Source organism: Ursus maritimus, unplaced genomic scaffold (assembly GCF_017311325.1).
Source record: "Ursus maritimus isolate PB19 unplaced genomic scaffold, ASM1731132v1 scaffold_11, whole genome shotgun sequence".
Taxonomy (NCBI): Eukaryota; Metazoa; Chordata; class Mammalia; order Carnivora; family Ursidae; genus Ursus; species Ursus maritimus.
This window is the reverse complement of record NW_024423453.1, coordinates 14790587-14809259: the sequence shown is the minus strand read 5'-3', so window position 1 is coordinate 14809259 and position 18673 is coordinate 14790587. Positions and strand designations below refer to the sequence as shown.

The 18673-nt window shown below is 38.4% G+C and overlaps 1 protein-coding gene across 2 annotated transcripts in view; it reads left to right on the top strand.

Annotated features, from left to right (window-relative positions):
• TNIP3 (TNFAIP3 interacting protein 3) overlaps positions 1 to 18673 on the top strand; it is an 87304-nt gene that overhangs the window by 49803 nt on the left and 18828 nt on the right. For both annotated transcript variants that reach the window (XM_040626279.1, XM_008689479.2), the window contains exons 3-8: positions 2158 to 2244; positions 5411 to 5491; positions 6885 to 6950; positions 8420 to 8551; positions 10611 to 10739; positions 15734 to 15853. In XM_040626279.1, coding sequence (XP_040482213.1) covers positions 2158 to 2244; positions 5411 to 5491; positions 6885 to 6950; positions 8420 to 8551; positions 10611 to 10739; positions 15734 to 15853 — 615 coding nt within the window. The remainder of the gene's footprint in view (positions 1 to 2157; positions 2245 to 5410; positions 5492 to 6884; positions 6951 to 8419; positions 8552 to 10610; positions 10740 to 15733; positions 15854 to 18673) is intronic.

The window sequence follows — 18673 nt, the reverse complement described above, 5'->3', positions numbered from 1 at the left end:
CTCTCCGGAAGAGTTATTGTTAATTCATAAATTACCACACGGCTCTCTGGAACTAATTGAAAATCTGTTTGCTGTTAAACTGCATAGCAGAAGAGGCAAAGGAATTGTCATGAAAAATGCAAAGGTAGAGGATTTTCATTCCATCGCACTATACTGTGCAGCCACAATGAGCGTGCATCGGGATGACCATACGGAGGAGACCCAAGAGACACCAAGGCCAAGGATGGTACTTTCTGGCAAGAAAAGTTCTTTCCCACCACTCCTCTAGGTTAATGGTATCACATCCACTGGGTTTATTATTACCAAATACACAGATAAGGCTGAAGAGAACCTTGAACAATATATGTATAATTGTGTTGTGAGGGAGGAGGGTTGGAAGAAAATATTTTCATGTTATAGTTTATTTGTTTTTTTCTTTTTTGATGAGCAGGTTTTAGTGTTAATGAAGTGTCAGTCTCCAGGAAATCTCTGCTTATAGCCCCTAAAATCAGATCATATGTGAGTCATAACTTTTACTTTTAGAAATCTGAACAATTGGATTCCCACCTGCATTTTTGGATACTGCCTTAAGGAAACATCACTCCATTTCATTCGAGCGTACCCCCAAGACAGACCAAGAAACCGGCAGAAAACAAAACCATGTACACATACGCACACGTAGCAGAAAAATCTATGAATTTGGCCTGTAGCTATACATCGATTTACTCATTCAGCAGAATGCGTTGAACACATGCTGTGGGTCACGGTGCTGTAGATATGGAGGTGACCATGCAAACATGCAAATAAACTATTATAAACACTAAGTAAGGGCTCTGCTTGGTTGGTAATAGGAGGTCAAATAAGGTCATGGGCAAGAGAAGCATTAGCCAGATTTTCCATGTCAACGGGTTGGGGGGGCCCAGAGGAGGGAATGTTCTGGGCAGAGAAAGCAGCTTGTATTAGACACATGGCTTGTTTCAGGAAATGAAGGGGGTTTAGAAGATGGCTAGAGCACAGGAAGAGTGGGGAAGTGGTGGAAGATGTGAAAGAGAAAAAGAAGAGCCAAATCTTAGGCACCCATTATTCTCTTTTAAAAAGTTAGAATTTCTGGAGTTTTGGGATTCATCCCACAAATAAAAGACTATCTCACAGGAAGGTGTGAAAAAAATGTAAACTAAGTGATTGTAAATTCTTTCTTCTCCTCCTTTAGCAACACATTTTTTGCTTTCTGTCTTCTTGGCTCTTTTTTCTCCCTCTCCCCCATGTCCGGAATGAGGCCTTCTGCTCTATCATGACCCATTTGTGTAGCTCCAAGCATGCGTCTTTTCACACTTTTACCTGTATGACCCAGTATTCCATTACCTCAATGCCCGGTAAAAGGATGAGTCAGCTAGTTAACACTAAAATGTTAGTGGAAAAACAACAAGAAAACAACAATGAAACAAAGCAAAACAAAACAAAAAAACATTGAACTGCAAATGAATCATGGAGGAAATCTGGACTTGATCTATGCAAAAGACAGGCTTAAACTTGAGAACCAAGTTTAAACTTTCTGCCAATATAAAAGATAAGCTTTGCCAACAATGCCCGTTTTTGTTGTCATGAATTTTCTCTTTTAGTTCCATAGGAATTAGTAGCACTTACCGAATTGGAATGACTCATTCAGTTCCACACGGCTCAGCGCACAGTTAGAAGGCATTGCCAGAAAATCTTGCCTTTAGGGAAGCAAGTAACCGAGTTGTCAAAAAGTCGACAGTTACCTAATTCTCTGGGAAATACAATGAAGTTATGGCGGTCTGGCTCCTGAGCAAAGACTTGGTTTGCCCAGGCTTTCTGTGGTAACTTCCTCCTCCAGAGAAACTGCCAGTAAAGGAAGAATGACAATTTACTTACTACCATAGGCAAGGCTAATAGGCCTGTCTTAGTCACAGCCGGCCTCCTTGAGACATCCTGGGAAATCCCTATCTGGAGGAGAAGAAAAGTTAAAATCACAGATGCTGTGCTGATGACCTTAGTCTGTGTACACCATATACAGAGACACTGCTGTTCATTTTTAATGGAAAACTATTGCTGTTTCTATCATGAGTTAACTGTGTGGTCTTTTTAAAATTTTGTCTATTTGATCTCAATTTACAAGATCCCGCAGAAGACATTCTCTTTCTCTTTCTGTCTTCCAAGGATCCAGGAAAAACAGCTTCCACGGTACATCTTGTGCCAGGCACCACTAGAATGAGTGCTGCCGAAGGTTCTACGGAGCATGCAGAGGTAAGAACACATTTCTAGGGGATGAATTGACCGTGTCTAGCATCAGTTGCATTTCTCATGGTTAATTACGCAATGATGAACAAGACTAGAAATGGCTAGTTCACTTTCCCTAGATAATATCTGCTATATATTTTTGATCAATGTTAGTTAACAAAGAAAAGGTATCTGGGTGACCATTGCGTTTCCTTTGATCCCTCTGAGCTACGTTTCTTCTTTTATGAAGTGAGATTAAATCCTGTCCAAAGTCCTTTCAGCTCCCCAGTTGTGTGGGCTCCATATTTTGCTCTTGATTTAGAGAAATTTAGTTCAATGTAAAATTTAAAAAGAATATTGGTGTAGTTGGAAATAGAACATATTATAGCAAAAGAGTAGCCATAGTAACATATTTATGTATGTACAATTAATACCATAGTTTTTGTTGGGTTGCTGGTTACTGTAACAGATACTTACTTACCAAATGAATGAATGAAAGTGCTTTCTTTAAGTTCTTTTTAGAGATAATTGAGGTATAATAGCAAACTAAGTGGAACTCTTTTGCTCATTTAGATATTTAATTTAGCAGTGTCAGAATTTGAGTATCTCAGAAGCTGGTCTGGGTGTTATGGTAAATGAGAGAGAAATACCCAGATACTTTAAGCACAGATTACACTATACAGAGAATAATTGTTCTGTAAGGGGGCCCTCAGTAGAACTGATGACTAAAAATCTTTGTACTTATTGAAACATCAGATACCTTCATTAGCAACTGGAAAGCAAAGCAAATACAAATGGAAAATTCTCCCCAAACTTAGTGTTTGATTGGCTTTGCTTCATTTTACCATTTACCATGGTAACATGTTGATTAATTTCCAGAGAAACCCCTGGTGATACATTTATGGCTTATAGGCAATTCCTATTACTGTGCTTTCCCTCTCTCTCTCTTGCAGATTTAGTATCTAGCTTTTCAGTAACTCTCATTTATAAAATAAAAATCAACGTCCAAATGTTTTACAACTTATTTCCTGAGAAAATTATATATCGCAAAAAAAAAAAAAAAAAAGCACACTATTTAATTACTCTTAATCTGGATTCCCAGAAGGCTGGGTCATACAAATGCTTGCTGGTCACGGATTTTTTTTTTTTTTTTGTTCTATATCACAAATAGAGAGGAGACTTTTTGAGGACCCCAAATCTGTGCTTCCACACATGGTCTGGAATAGGATACACTTGAACTTTATATAACTATAACCTCTGAAGTTTATTAAAAATAGAGACGGGATAAATAGGCTGAGCAGAGAGGATTTTTAGGGCAGCGAAACTATTCTGTAGGATACTATAATGTCATTATACATTTGTTCAAACTCATAGAATGCACAACACCAAGAATGAACCTGATGTAAACCACGGATTTGGGTGGTGTGTCAGTAAGGTTCATCAACTGTAAGAACTGTACCGCTCTGGTGGGAGATGTTGATTACGTATACATGAGTATGGGGCAGCAGGCATATGGGAAATCTCTGTACCTTCCACTAGATTTTGCTGTGAACCTAAGCTGCTGTAAAAAATAGTTTATTAAGAAGAAAATGGAGGTGCTATGACTCCCTTTTCAGAATTTCTGTTTCAGTGTTCAGGTGTCCTATGTTTAGCAAGCTCCCACAGTGACTTTCGTGTGTTCTTGTACTAAGAACCACTGGTTTGGAATCTGGTCTCACAGCACCTCTGCTTTGCTGAGCTCAGGACACCCAAAATACAGTTGGCTCACAGCATTTTCCAGATCAAATGTACCTAATAGTCTGTTCTGATGCAGAATGAGTCTAGACGTCCTAATAAAAGGAAAGCCCAATTACAAGACCCAACATATTGTCACCTGGATTTTGATGTTACTTTTAGAACTCAGCTAAACCAGCTTCTTGAGGTCAGAAGCAAGTATAACAATTTTGAATTTATTGACCCACAGAAGATGAGAATCTCTTTTAAAATGTGGTCTTAATTGTATACATGGGTCTGAATAAGAGGAAGCTAAGAAAACTAAGAACAGCATCTAGAGAGATATAAAGAATCATCCAGTCCTAAAACGTTGAGTGAGACATAGATAAGTAAAGATAGAGAAAGTTTAATAAATCATTTCTAATGGAAAAAGTCCTTGAAATCCCATGATGATTGTAAAAGAACACTTCCTATAAATGTTTTTGGCAAAAGCCAACACATTTTGAAAATATTTAATTGTTCATGAATATCTGTAATCAATTTCCATAACTATGAGCCGAAAACTGAATAGCAGACTTAGGACTATCCTCATCACCAGATTCGCTGTACTGTTTATATGACTCGGAGATGAGATGGTAACAAGACTGAAGAGTTAGTATAGAGAAAACAGCACTTAAGTGAACTTTGTTGGTGGTCCATTTAGACAGATGGCCCACAGTTTCCAGAGCTTTTGTGCTTTCTTTAAATAAATACCCCCAATGCTGGAAAAAAAAAAAAAAGCTGAGAAGAAAGGTGGTTAACTTTTTTGCTGTGCCAATGATTTATTATTTATCTAAACTTATAACCTACTGGCTTTATTCAAAGAGCTAGTTAAAATTGCACAATACCAGATAATCTATGCCAACGTCTCTATAACATAATTCTATGATGGACATTGAGAATCAATTTGCTGCTTTTTATTTATATGTATTGGCCTTTTCTTCTTGACGGTTCTATCAGTCCTCTGACTTTTGCCAGGGCCACTCTTCAGATATGGACACATCTACAGAAATGACTTTTTAGAAATGTTTATTACTTAATGTAAATACCCGAAATGTATCCATAAAACTTATCTGGTTTCTACAAGAATTATACTCTTAATTTCTTTTTTTTTTTCTTTTTTGGAAAAGGGTTGAAATCCAAACTCATGAAATCCTAATTTCTTGTTTGCCTATTGTATAGATACATTTGTAATTTATTAGAGAATTATTTGTCAGTTACTTCATATAAAGGAATCTGAAATATAATATAAAGTTTATCCATCAACAGGTCTCTATGAGGGACTATGGTGTGAGGATTTGTACCACTAGAATAAGATATTTTTATGAATCACAACAGGAGAGCTGGTCAAATGCATGGAGTTTGTGAAGGACAACATTTCTCCTGCTTGTTATGTCTCCTGCTTATGTTATATTTTGTTTCACTCTTTTTTTTTTTTAAGTGTGATCAATCATCAAGCAGAAAGAACTTGACAAATTCTCTTGAACAAAAGATAAGATGCTTGGAAAAACAGAGAAAAGAGGTAATTTAGAAATATTGGTTGAAGCAACATATACCATGATTTAATGTTAAGAATAAAATAGAATGTATATCTAGTGTCTCTATTTTTGTTATTGGGTCACAGTATTTATCTCTAGGATATTGGACAGCATTATTTTGAGAGCGAGTGCTTTTTTCTTATGCACTTACATTTCTCTTACTCAACTGCTCAGTTTTTGTGTAAATGAGAGAAAAATGACAAAATCATAAATCCAATAAGTATAATATTAATTTTCTCAAAACTTAGATGTTTCCTCCACATAGACTATGTGAGCTTATCACGTGTGCCGTTATGCCTTGCAACCTGACACCTGCCTTCTACTCCTCGTTGATATTGCATAAAATATTGTGCCCTTCTGGAAAATTATCTGAACGATAGCAGAGTAATGTTAACATAGCATAGAAATGTTAATCTTTAAAATGCTAACAGATCAGATATCCTTATATAGTAATATTATATAGTCTATACTAAATACCCATATCTATTTCCAGCAGAAGATTTACCTAGTGACTGCCTGTCTGGATTAGATATTTTGTTTCATAATAGGAGAATATCTTGCTTCTTTTTAGTCATCGTGACTATCTTCTTGATCTCTGTCCCATATTGAAAATGTTGGAATTTCTCTTAATGGAGGAAGTACAGAAGTTACAGTTCTTCCCTTCCAAGAAAACTAAAACACAGGTCATAGTGTTTTTTCTTCCTTTTATCTAGAACATAATTTTAAAGCTTCCAAATCACGGCCTACATTAGTTCTAAATATTGTCTTATGGTAAGACTATTATTTCTTAAAAATCTATACTTTGGAAAAATGATATTATCCATTCATTGAGTATACATTACAAATCATGTGTTGATATTAAAAAGCACACTATTGCAAGCACATTGTGGTCAGTTATTGTGATTTGGAATTTGTTAATATAAATTCTTCATTTAAAAAGCTAGAAGAAATATTTCATTGTAATAATCAATGTAAGCATATAGAAAAATATGGAAAGTTTTGAAAAAAGACCCTTCATGTATTAATAAATCTTACAGAAAACCATCAATAGGCACAAATTTTTACTGGATTTTGATTGGGTTAAACGAAGATGAAAATTCAAATAACTAAGCAAAGTTGAAAGTTGCTAATAAATGGTTCAGTTGACTAGTCAAGATATACCGAAGACTTAATAGTTTTTCATATATGAGCCAGTTATGAAAATGGGAAAAGTGTACTCAATTAAATCATCCCAGCCCTACCAGTGCTTGGTGAAAGGAATACTGTCTTCACCCATGGCTTGCAAGATCTTAGTAACCCAAAAAAGTGATTTCATTTCTGCCAAATTTCCAAATGGGCAAAAATCCATACTGATTTACCAAATTTTAATAATTTCAGCTCCTGGAAGTTAACCAGCAATGGGACCAACAATTTAGAAGTATGAGAGAGTTATATGAAAGAAAGGTAAACACCTCTCTGCTTAGTATTTGCTTTGGATCAATAAGCTGGGGGACCAAGTCTGTGAAGATTCTCACTGATTTCACTGCAGGTTATTTGTGGCTAGCCAACTGCTGAAAACTGATGGGGGGAGGTGCTGAGCGTATTATTGGCCTCTTGGTACTGAAGATTAATGAAGGATATCAGTGAATTATCTTGAGCACAGCAAAAAAAAAAAGAAGGTACTAAATATAGCCTCTTGACAGGTCGCTGGAGTTCTTATGCACACATTTATTTTAGCTCACAGAATCTCCTGGCTTTGGCTTTGTTACTAGCAGCCATGAACACACAAGGTTATATGTGAGGTGAGAGATGGTTTAAAGTTCACACTGTTTTACACAAGGCTAGTTCTCTCATTCTTTAATTAGATAGCATAAGCTATTTGTACAGATAAATAAACAATGGTAACAGTAAAAGTGTGAGGGGAAGTGGCACATCCCCCTTCCCCCCAAAAGTATGTTTTCTGTCAAAGAATCTTTTGTTTTGGTGAGAAAGTTTTTGGAGAGAATACCTTTTAATAGGTGAATGTCAATTTATCATTTTAATTTATTCCACGTTCAAAGAGAGAAAAGGAGAAAGTAAATTCCCCTAAATAATTCAGAATTAAGAAACCTGACCACAAGTGAGTAACATAGCTGTATTGCTCTATTCTTCCCCATTTTGATAGGCAGAAGTATTAAATTTAGTTAGTGCAGGAGAATGTTCCTATTAGACCAGGCCGTGGTCAGGCCACCCTGTTATATTTGGTCTCCAAATTTTAAAGAACATGGTCCCAGAGAAAACGTTTAAGCGCTCAGGAAGAACGACTGGCAGGTGTGTGAAGACCCCGGGTTAACAAGGGGCATCTTTGATGAAGCACCCTTTTGTAAGGCTTCTCAACTAGACCACCGTCACTGTGAGGGCTAACTTGGCATTTCGTAGCGGGTCAAACATTGCACATAACTGATGAGTTAAAAGCCGTGTCTTTTTTTCTGGTGTAGGCAAATTACTCTCTACCCCTCGCTGTTCCCCTTTTCATGGCAGGAAAAGGCACATTTCGAGAGAGTTAGGAATAGTAATGATAGGCCCAGAAGTGTGTTACCCCCCTCCCCCGTCTAAATTCTTAAATCTTTATTCCCTGGGAAGTGGTGTGGTTTGGAGAAAGGAGGGAAGGGGCTGAAGGCTGTTTCGGGGGTTTGCTTTTTCCCGTAGAGCAAGCTCTTTTTTTAAATGCACTTGTGGTCTTTTCAAAAGGGGATGACATAATAATAATAATAATAATAATAATAATAATAATAATAAACACAAAAGGGGATGAGAAATAGAACCTCTCCTTAGGGCCCCTTCCAGGGGGCGTGTCTGTCCCCGAGTGCACGGGGTGGGAATAAGTCCAGGAGGAGGGAGGGGGGTGTGAATTTCAGAAGAGGTTTCTGCAACTCTGTAAACGACTTCCTCAGATTGCAGAGCTGAAAACGAAACTGGACGCCACAGAAAGATTCCTCAGCACGCAGGAGAAGGAGCTACAACAGAGTCAGAGAGAGAGCGACAAGCTGCTCGACCTGACCCGCGAGCGGCTGCAGCTCCAGGAGGTGGGCGGGGCTCGCGGAGCCACCTCCCGCGCCCCAGGGCTTGAGTACACGTACCCCACACCTGTGTGCGAGGGCGGGCGGGGGCTTGCGCAAGTCCCCAGAGCCACAGAGTAGGGCCAGTTCACAATCAGAGCGAGGGCCATACCCTGCTGGCTTCCTCCTTTGTTGACGAAGTGGGTATGCCCACGTGTGCCAGGCTCTACCGGCAGAGAGAGCTGATCCAGAGATTTGGAGCTATCTTTCTAGCACATTTCAACCTAGAAGATTCATTTTACTCTTTTGCTTTTACTCATATATATTATTTTATTACTAGTGTTAATAATAATAGGCCGATACCTTGTATTTGTACAGCTGCTTTTCAGCTTACAGAGTTTTACAAATAAGTACTTGCTTTGTCATCATAAAAATAAAACATTTTTAAAATGACCTTACCCTGATTATCTCATCTAACAAGCTCAGCCCATCTGTGAAGAAAATATTATTTTTGCCATTTTAAAGATAAGAAAGCTGAGAGGTGACGAGGTTGCATGACTTGCCAACCGTGCCAACCTAGTACTTGGGAAAATGGGACTTGGACCCCGTCTCCAGAGTCTAAGTCTCCATTAATTCCTGCTGAGAGCAAGATGGTGGTCATGAAGGCGACAGGCTTTTTCTAGAATACTCTTGGTTTTGCTCTTAGTTATGGGGCTTAATGGATATTGTAGAAAATGGGAGAAAAACCTTAAGCTCTAACGGACCCTCATTTTTTTTACATATGTTAAGATAAAACAAGAACTGTAATATTTTCAGGTGAAGTCTTGTGACTGCTATTGTGAGGCGTTGGCTGTATTTTAACACATGCACCGATCCTAAGGCAACGTCTCAAATCAGTGCAGGCAACTGTCAGTGTAGGTTTTCCTATTTTGTGAAGGGTACCTCTGCCTCAGTGAGTCAGAGGAAAACAAACTAGGTTTAGCAACTCTTGTGGTCCTGGAGCAGTCCCTTCCTTTTCCATTCAGACCCTGACCAGGAATCATGGCAATTGTTCCTTCATGCAGTTGGAACCATATTCGAGTTGAAGTCCTTTTCTTTTAAATTATGCCAAGTTAGAAAATGATTCATTCATTTTCTAAGTGTATTATGAGCCCACTCTAAGTAAAAGCAAATAGAAATATTTTTACTTAAAAACAAAAAAACCAAACAAACAAAAATCACCTAAAGTGGATATCTTAAATCTAATTATTGTATTGGGAAATACTAATCATTAAAGGAGCATACTTTAACATATATATTAGATATTTTCTCATCTAGATTTACCTATATTCTGGAATATTTCTTTTTATTAGGTTAAAATCTGAATGCCGTTAGGAATCCAATTCACTCCACAAAAAGTTTACTATCTAAAATACAAATTAAGAATTAGAAGACAGATGTCTGAATCCAGAACGCATAGTGTCAAAACAACTAAACTTGCTTCAGTTATTTAAAACACAGGACACCTTGAAGGTTATCTGGAACATGGAGGAGTGATGGCAGTTGGACTAATTGATCTGTACAATTGTTTTTCTTTTTTTGATCTCTATCTTTTAAGAGTAATAATCACAGCAATATGGTGCTCTGAATAATTGTCTGTGGTAAAGGCTCTTATTTGCCTGAAGTATTACCCTCTTCTCCCTCTCTTCAGTCCAGAATGATGCCGGCAGAGTTGGATTTTGAGATATTTTGTATATTTTTTGATACTTTTTTTTTTCTTTTTAGAAGTGTAATTACTTTTACTAAGTCATTTATCTGTCACTTCGTAACAGTACATGGGAGCTAGTTTATTCAGTAGACCCATTCGACTCTTGAAAGTGAGGATTGGGATTTTGAGCTTTTTCCGGCATCATGAAACTAAGTAGCATTAAGGATTAAAGAAAGATTTTTCTCTATCCTGTCTTCTACCTAGAGAATATTGCTTAAATGGAACATGAAATGAGAGGCTAGCAGGCCCTGTTTTTGTTGTATTTCAGAAGTATTTCTACAATATTATGTCCTCTGAATTTTACTGATTGCAATTTTGTCTTCTTGCTGTTTACTTCAGAAGGAAAAGGAGAGCCTAAATGAAGAATTACATGAATTGAAGAAAGAAAATAAGTTTTTGAAAGAAAAAAATGCTGTTGTGAACAAGAAGAAGGAACATTACGAATGTGAAATAAAACGCCTCAATAAGGTATCAGCCAGGTCAAGCTGGGGAGATGGAAGGAGAGGTCCCTGTATAAAGAGCGCGTTCCTACCTGAGAGGCACAGCGACATCTGGGCTGCGGGGCTGCTCCTAGTCTTGCGAGCTCCCACAGGAGCTTCTCTGTAATTTTATCAATCACTCCTGTCTGCTTCTTTCAGCCAAAATTGACTCAGGAGGCTTTAAGGAATTAGTGTCCCTGCAAAAAATCACCGTGAAAAAGAGAAACGAGGAGAAATGTTAGAAGACAGAAAGAACTCTTTATTTTTTTAGTCCAAAGAACCACATAAAGCAAGTGGGTGTTTGTGAACGATAGCATACCTCTTGGTCAACCGCAGAAGTTTCCTGAGGAAAAAAAAAAAAAAAAAAAAAGTTTCCTGAGGAAACAGGCTGCTCTTTAAAATCATCACTCTGGAACTGGCTGTGAGGCAGACTGTATGGAATCATGCTAAATGCCAACCCCAAGGCTGAGATGGCGGCCTTCCAGAGAATAAGCCTAAAACTCACCTTTAATTGGGGTGTGGGGCCTGGGGTGGGGGTTGGAGGGGCAAGTCTGTGAGAAAAACACAAATGGTTAAATGCGTTTGCTTCCACTTAGCTATTCAAAGGGGCTGCCTGTGAATTGCTGCCAAAGGATGACCAGGGAGAGTTTGTGCATCTGTGTGTGCGTGTGTGTGTTATCTGTGAGAGTTTTATGCGCTCACAGCTTAATTTTCCCTGGGAAGGGATTGCTGACTTGTTCAAGGAAACAAATCCTTTGCTGTTGATTTTTCAGAGAGCCACATCAGATGTAGACCGTAGGAATGCTTGTAGTACATGTTGAATCAAGTTATTCATCTCTCAAGTTAGATATTTCATTTTTTTAAAGATTTTATTTATTTGACAGAGAGAGAGAGAGCACAAGCAGGGGGAGCGGCAGGCAGACGGAGGGGGAAAATCGGCTCCCCGCTGAGCAGGGTGCCCGATGAGGGGCTCCATCCCAGGATGCTGGGATCATAACCTGAGCTGAAGGCAGACACTTAACGGACTGAGCCACCTAGATGCCCCTCAGGTTAGATCTTTCTTGACTGAAGTAACAGAAATTTCCTTCTAAAACAAGAGTAGGTGATTGGCCTTGAAAAATTGCTCAGTGCCAGTATTTTGGACCTTGCATCTTGTAGTTAACTAGTGTTCAGAGGATCATTAAAAGATCCAGAGTGTTAAGTTTGTGCCTGTAGAGCTGACAGGATGCTTTACAAATGTGCCGCTATACTCGGTCTGTTCATGAGGCAAGTTACTGGTCAGGAGAAAATGGCAAAGTAGAGACTAACTTCATAAACAATGTACTTCTCTATCCTCTAAGAGAAGAAAACAATATTCAGAGACACAAATTCAGGGCAAATAAATTTTCCCTTTTATTCTCTGTTGGAAATTTCCACAGATGACTTAGAGGAACTAGCATTGAGATTGTATTTGAAATCTTCCCCATTTATGCTATATTGTTTGATAAATTTTCTCCTGTTCTCTAACTCATTTCCATAAATGTTGGCACAAGAATATAAACCCTGTAGAAATTAGAACAGCCAAGAACTCTGTTGTTTGCTCATGTCTATGTGTACCCTTCATTTTTGTGTATCTGTCTCTATAGTTAACAGAGTGTTTTTAAAGTCAGTAAAAAATTTTTAACCCTTGTGATTATAATAAAATTGAGAAAATGAAAACAATTAATTTGAGTAAAATTCAGGCCTTTCTACAAATGTCACCTTCTCAGAGGATTTTTCTGGCCATCCTAATTAAAATTACATACTCCACCTCTGATATTTCCTGTTTTAATGTTTCCTTGGAATTTATTGTTATCTGATATATGTTCAGTGTCTCCTTTTGCCAAATTTGTTTCCTGTCTCCTGATCTTGATTGTAAGCTCCATGAGGGTAGGAGTTTTGCAGAACTGACTTCTCTATTAGGCTAGTAGGCACAGTATTGAGGACTCATGATATTTTTAGTGGCCTATTAATATGCTTAATTTCCCTTAAAATCAGGAGAAAAAAATGAACCTTTAGGTTGAAAAAACATTTTCATATTAATATTAACATATTCTTTATAAGAACACAGTTATAAAATACAATTTTAATATGTGTTTATTTGAAGGCATGGATTCACACATACAACAGTCACAGTGTGGCTGAAGCTTTTCTGGTTTTTTCACTGCTGTATTCTGAATGCCAGCAACAAGGCCTTGCTCACAGTATGTTCTTAAATATCTATTGAACGGATGAATTAGTTAAGTAACTTGGCTAGTACAATAATATGTCCAATAGCCAATTCTGGCCCCGAGTTTCCTGCTTTAGCAGGCATGATGCATTACTTATGACTAGTGAAAAAAAATACAAATAAAAGGGCACTTCAAGGCAGAAAAGATTTTGTCTGCCACATCTATACCTTAAAGTGTCATTTAGAAAACATAGCTATAAAGTGATGAGCTATGAAAAGTTTTTTTTTTCTCATTTAGTGCATGTATTTTAGTATCTAATGAAATGTAAGATATTCAATTTTACACTGAGACTTGACTTTTCTTTCCTTTTCTTTTCTTACCACTGTAATAAATAGAAGTTACTCGAAATGTTGATCTGGGTAGCTGCTTGTGCATACCATCCATCACAGCACGGAACCCGGGGCCCACCCTCCTTGCACAAGCAGACTGCCTGCTGACCCATTCACTCAGCAGAAATTTGTTGCATGTCAGTTTAGTAATTAACATATGGTTTTCAGAAGTTCACACAACTATGCGTACTCAAGTCAACTTATTTGCTTTGAAGGAAATACCCAAGGGCATTGTTTTCATTGAGTTCTTCAGGAGAAGCCAGATGTCTAACCAAAGTGAGAAAAATTACCTGAGGCTTGTCAGCCAGTGCCACCCATGGGCAAAATTGGTTTGTCCAACATCTCACTGTTGTGAGATGGGTAGATCTGTTAGTATGCCTGTGCTTATAGGAAATTATTCTAGAATAATTCTAGAATAGGTTACAGGTGTTTGTTCAAGGAAGCTGGAAAACCCCAAGATGGAAAAATGTCGATCAAACTCACCTTTCTTTTATGACTCATTTGCAAAATTTCTAGAAGCCTGACTAGCATGAAAGGTAGACCAGGAAATTCAAATATAACAAGACCCACAAAAATAGTCTGTTCATAGGTGTAGGATATGAAATCAGCATTTTTTGATTTAAGGCTTAACTCTTTTGTCTCACCCCATCCTAGATTCTCTCCATTACTACTAACACATTTTTAAAAATTATAACTAATATGATACTTCCTAAAACTCTATAGCTTAGCAACAGATTCTAACAAAACATAAATTATTAAACAACATTTGTTGTTTCTTTAAATTCTTCTTGGAGGAAGAAAAAAGTTCTTGTTTCTTTTACAACTTCCTGAAAAATGACATTTACAATCAGGCTAGACAGTATCCATAGAGTTAAAAGACATTCTATTAGGAAATTCTTAGCCTGTCTACACCTATTTAAGATAGTAACTTTGCTTTTCTTTTCCTACCTTTATAATCATTTTGTGCAGTAATGCAGGAAAGTAAGTTACTAATAGTATCATCAAACGAACATCATTGAAGCTACCAGAGAAATTCAGAGGAAGTGAAATCTTGGAGCTCTGAAAGTGAAACTTTTCTGTTTGTGTAAAGGACTCATTTGATAATGAGCAAGTAGTCATTTTGTATATGGGCTCCCAGACCAACCAGGATGAGGCGTGTTGTGTCTCAATTTTTGTGGCTGTTTTATTGAACTCATCATGAACCAAAGTCTTCAGAATGTCTTTTATATGATCTGATGAAGTATAGTATATGTAAGAGATCATGGGCTACTGAATAATGATGATAATCTTGTTGGCAAATTTAAGTGTCTCTTGTTGCCTTCACCTCCTCACCCCACAGGGAAACCATTAAGTTGTACTGGATGTCAAGAAAGCATGGAGCACTTGGGTGGTTCAGTCGGTGATGCATCCAACTCTTGGTTTTGGCTCAGGTCATGATCTCAAAGTTATGAGATCGAACCTTGTACCGGGCTCCACACTGAGCATAGAGCCTGTTTGAGAGTCTCTCCTCTCTCTCTGCCCTCCCCGCCTCCCCATTTTGCACACTTTTGTGCAACAAAAAGAAAAAGAAAAAGAAAAGAAAAGGAAAGAAAAAGAAAGAAAGAAAGAAAAAAAGAAAGAAAGAGGAGGAGGAGGGAGGAAGGGAAAGAAACAGAAACAGAAAAAGAAAAAGGAAGCAGGGGACTCTCTGCACCCTGTAGGGAGTTAACGAATGTTTTCTTAGAGAATAAATATGGCCGTGGCCAGGCCAGGGCATGGTTTACTGAGGAGGACAGGGCAGAAGGGCAGCAGGACCGTCGATCTAGGGAATAGTGATCTGCATGGGCTCACAGTCCTGTGGGTTTCCGTCTCTCCTATTTGGGGCAGGGCTGGATAGCACAGTGTCACTCACAATGTCATCTGGGACCAGCAGCTTCAGCTTTTGAGGAATGTAGATTCTCAGACCCTCTCCCCAGATCTAATGATTCAGGATCTCTGAGGACAGTGCCCAGGGATGGGCATGTTTGCGACCTCTCCAGGTGATTCTGCTGCTCTCTAACGTTTGAGCATTATTGATAAAGTATGTGTTTGAGTTGGAGAATCTGGAGGAAGGCTCTAGGTATGTTTCCTTTTCATGGTTGGCTTGGTGGAGGGGAGATCTCCGACAAAGATGTCAAAAGCCCTCCTAAATAACAATGACAGTTAAATAACATAAGCATCGTCATGGAGAAAAGACAGAGATTCTGGGGGGAAAAAAGATTGTATGCTAGAAAAGGAGAAAGTAGAAAAGTTATTCAGTCATAGAAGTAGCACCAAAAATGGAGTTCCGCCTTGCAGGGGCCATTTGAGATCATTGTAACAATTATAGAGGAATTCATAAGATGTGGTAACTCTTAGCTCAACCGTGTGCTTATCATACAACATAGGCTCTTCAAGATGCCTTGAAAATCGAGTGTTCTTCATTTCCTGAGGACTGTTTGGGAAAGTCTGAAATGGAGTACAGGCATGAGGAGATGCGAACAGAAATGGAAGTTCTCAAACAGCAGGTGAGAAGTTGAAAGTGGCGCAATCATGTGGAGAACACAGGGCCCATTGTTCATGCTCCTTTAGACATTTTTGGAAATCTTTCTGTTCAAGAGGTGTCCAAAGTTTTTGCATTTATTTTCTTTAGAATTATCTAATTATAAAGCTTGACAAGACAATATAGATGAGCTAGCCCAACTCGCACTTTATAAAAGGGGGGATTGAGTTTCCAATGGGTTGAATGGCTTGTCCAAGATTGTATGGTTAAAAGAAGGGCTTCCTAATTAACATTTTGGTGAGATTTTATGAGCACTGGTCTAGAGAGTTGCATGTGGACACAATTTATTTTGAAAACACTACCATCCCAAACCCTGGACCTTTTCAGAAAATGGTAGCAGCCAGCCTGTTTATTCTGCAGCTGCTGGCCTCCAGGCCTTGGAACAACAAGGGCAGTTTTAAAGGGAATACTCCGCACTGATCGTCATCACTGAAGAGCCAGCTCTGCTCATCTACAGCCGCATGTGGACGGCACCACCTAGCAATGTACTGATGCCCAAGGCCTTCCTCACTCACCCAACCTCAACCCCACGTCCCCGAGTGGACAGAAAGTAAAGGAGTAGCTTCTGCATGTATCAGCAACAGAGGGCCGTAGGCACAGAGCCCTGCCTAACCGATCTGGGTCTAAATTTAGTTCAGCCAGCTGGAGCTGGCTTCGCTGAGGGGCCACCCATGCATATCACATCTCTCTTCCTGTAAGAGGTTAAATAAACTGATGAAGGTAAAGAGCTGGAACAGTTCATGGTGATGTCAATAAATACAGGATACATATAGGAATCCTATATCCGAAGCACACATTGTCAGTAATACATTAGCGGTGGGGGAGAGGATGTGATAGAACAAAGGGCTGGGAAGTATGTCCCTGGAACTGATTTGTTGGCTGTTTTGCTCCGAACAAGGCCAACTCCAAGGATTCTTGATGCAATATGCCAAGGAATTAAGCAATTGTATTCTTGTTGTTGTTGTTTATTGTTAGTACTTCCTAGGAAATAGCCTATCTGTAAATCTAGAAAATTCAGAGCATTTGATAGTAAAGTTGCATTTTCTCTTCTATCAACCCTCTTTTGAATAATCTGCCTCATTACATTCAGGATCAAATACATAGTTTAAAAATAAACCTATGAAGAGAATAAGGGTAGTATTCGGAGTGTTAAAGCTCCGCCAAATTCTCAACCCCTAAAGTACCATTGCCACTGGCCAGGATTCCTCCGAAAAAAACTACTTCTTATGTTCAGACAGTTGAATCATCTTTGATGCTCTCATATAATGTATCCCACATGCAGGAGAGTCACTCTTACACATGCACAGAGTTTACAGCCATGGTTTAGCTCATATTGGATGCAGACAATGACAGGTATCCTTTTTTTCATTATCCACAAGAGGTCCAGCATCCCTCTCCTTAGTTTTTGCGTGGCTCTTTTGCTAACTTCATGCATACACATTTTAACTGTGCACATTTTTAATTGGACACCCACAATCACTATATCACCGAGTCATGTGATACGCTAAAGGATTTCAATTCACAAAGAAACTGAGCTAGGATCTTGGCCACCTGATTGCGGTGATGACATCGCTATCAGCATTGTGTTTGATAAAGAGTGTTCAGTTCTGATCAGATGAGCTTCTCCCATTTCAAGTGCCTCTGGTAATTGTTTACAGAGCATTAGTTTGACTCTGTCTGGAACTGAGCCTCAGATCTTAACCAAAACCACGACCAAAACAAAATGTCAGCTTAGCTGGGTGTATTTCCCTTGCAATGCTTCTGGTGAATAAAACCTTAAAAATTAAATGTGTATATCTGCATCTAGATCTGTATAACATGTTTAATTTCATCCTCTCTTGCTATTACATTTTGTTCTATTATTATCGACTTTAATAAGCCTCTAGTTAAAACATGTTGCATCATTGGTGGTGAAGGTGCAGAGTGCATTAGTATTAATAGACAAAAATCTAGCTACTAGGTTCCCATGGAAGTTGGAATTTAACTCATTGTCTTAAAGGAATTCCTTTGCCTCATTCCCTAAGCTTCATTTATTTTTCATCGTTCCACATACGAGTCTCCAAGCCATCAATCAACACTATGCCGGTCAAGAACAATAATGATTAAATCTGTTTTTCTTTTGGTTTGATTGCTTTTCTGGAATATGTGGAGTATTTCTTGAGAGGCGTTCCACTAAAATATTACTACTTTTTAAAAAATGATGTATCCCTAAAATTACTGGGGCCAATTGTGAATACCTTTTCACAGTCATACTTTGCTCTTCCACATACATGAGCCTTTCATTTCTATTTTGTGTTCAATTTGCTATTTATATTTGGAAACTGGCATGCCAATATTTAGTGGCTTCACTTAACAGCTATTGTCAGTAAACCGTCTTTTAGAACTTCAAGCACTATTCCTACATCGAAGCCTTGTGTTGGGGATGGATGGCTTGCCCCAAAATAGTGATACTTAACACTAGGCAAGAGGGGAGGTGGACGCTCATCACCGTAAGGAAATATGCAGCAGAATGATGGGTGAGGGGGATTTTTTTTTTCAAAATATCCATGTTGTTACTTTACTTCTGAATTCCTGACACATACTCAAGGAGGAAAAAGCTGAGAACTGCCATTCTAAACAAAGTGAGAGATAAAATTATGGCCAGATCCATTAGGATAGAGTCTCACCATGAAGAAATAGTCATGAAAAGAGGATAGGAATTACTCAGATTGGACAAGCCCAGATAGCACCTCTTCTCCTTCTTCTTCTTCTTCTTCTTCTTCTTCTTCTTCTTCTTCTTCTTCTT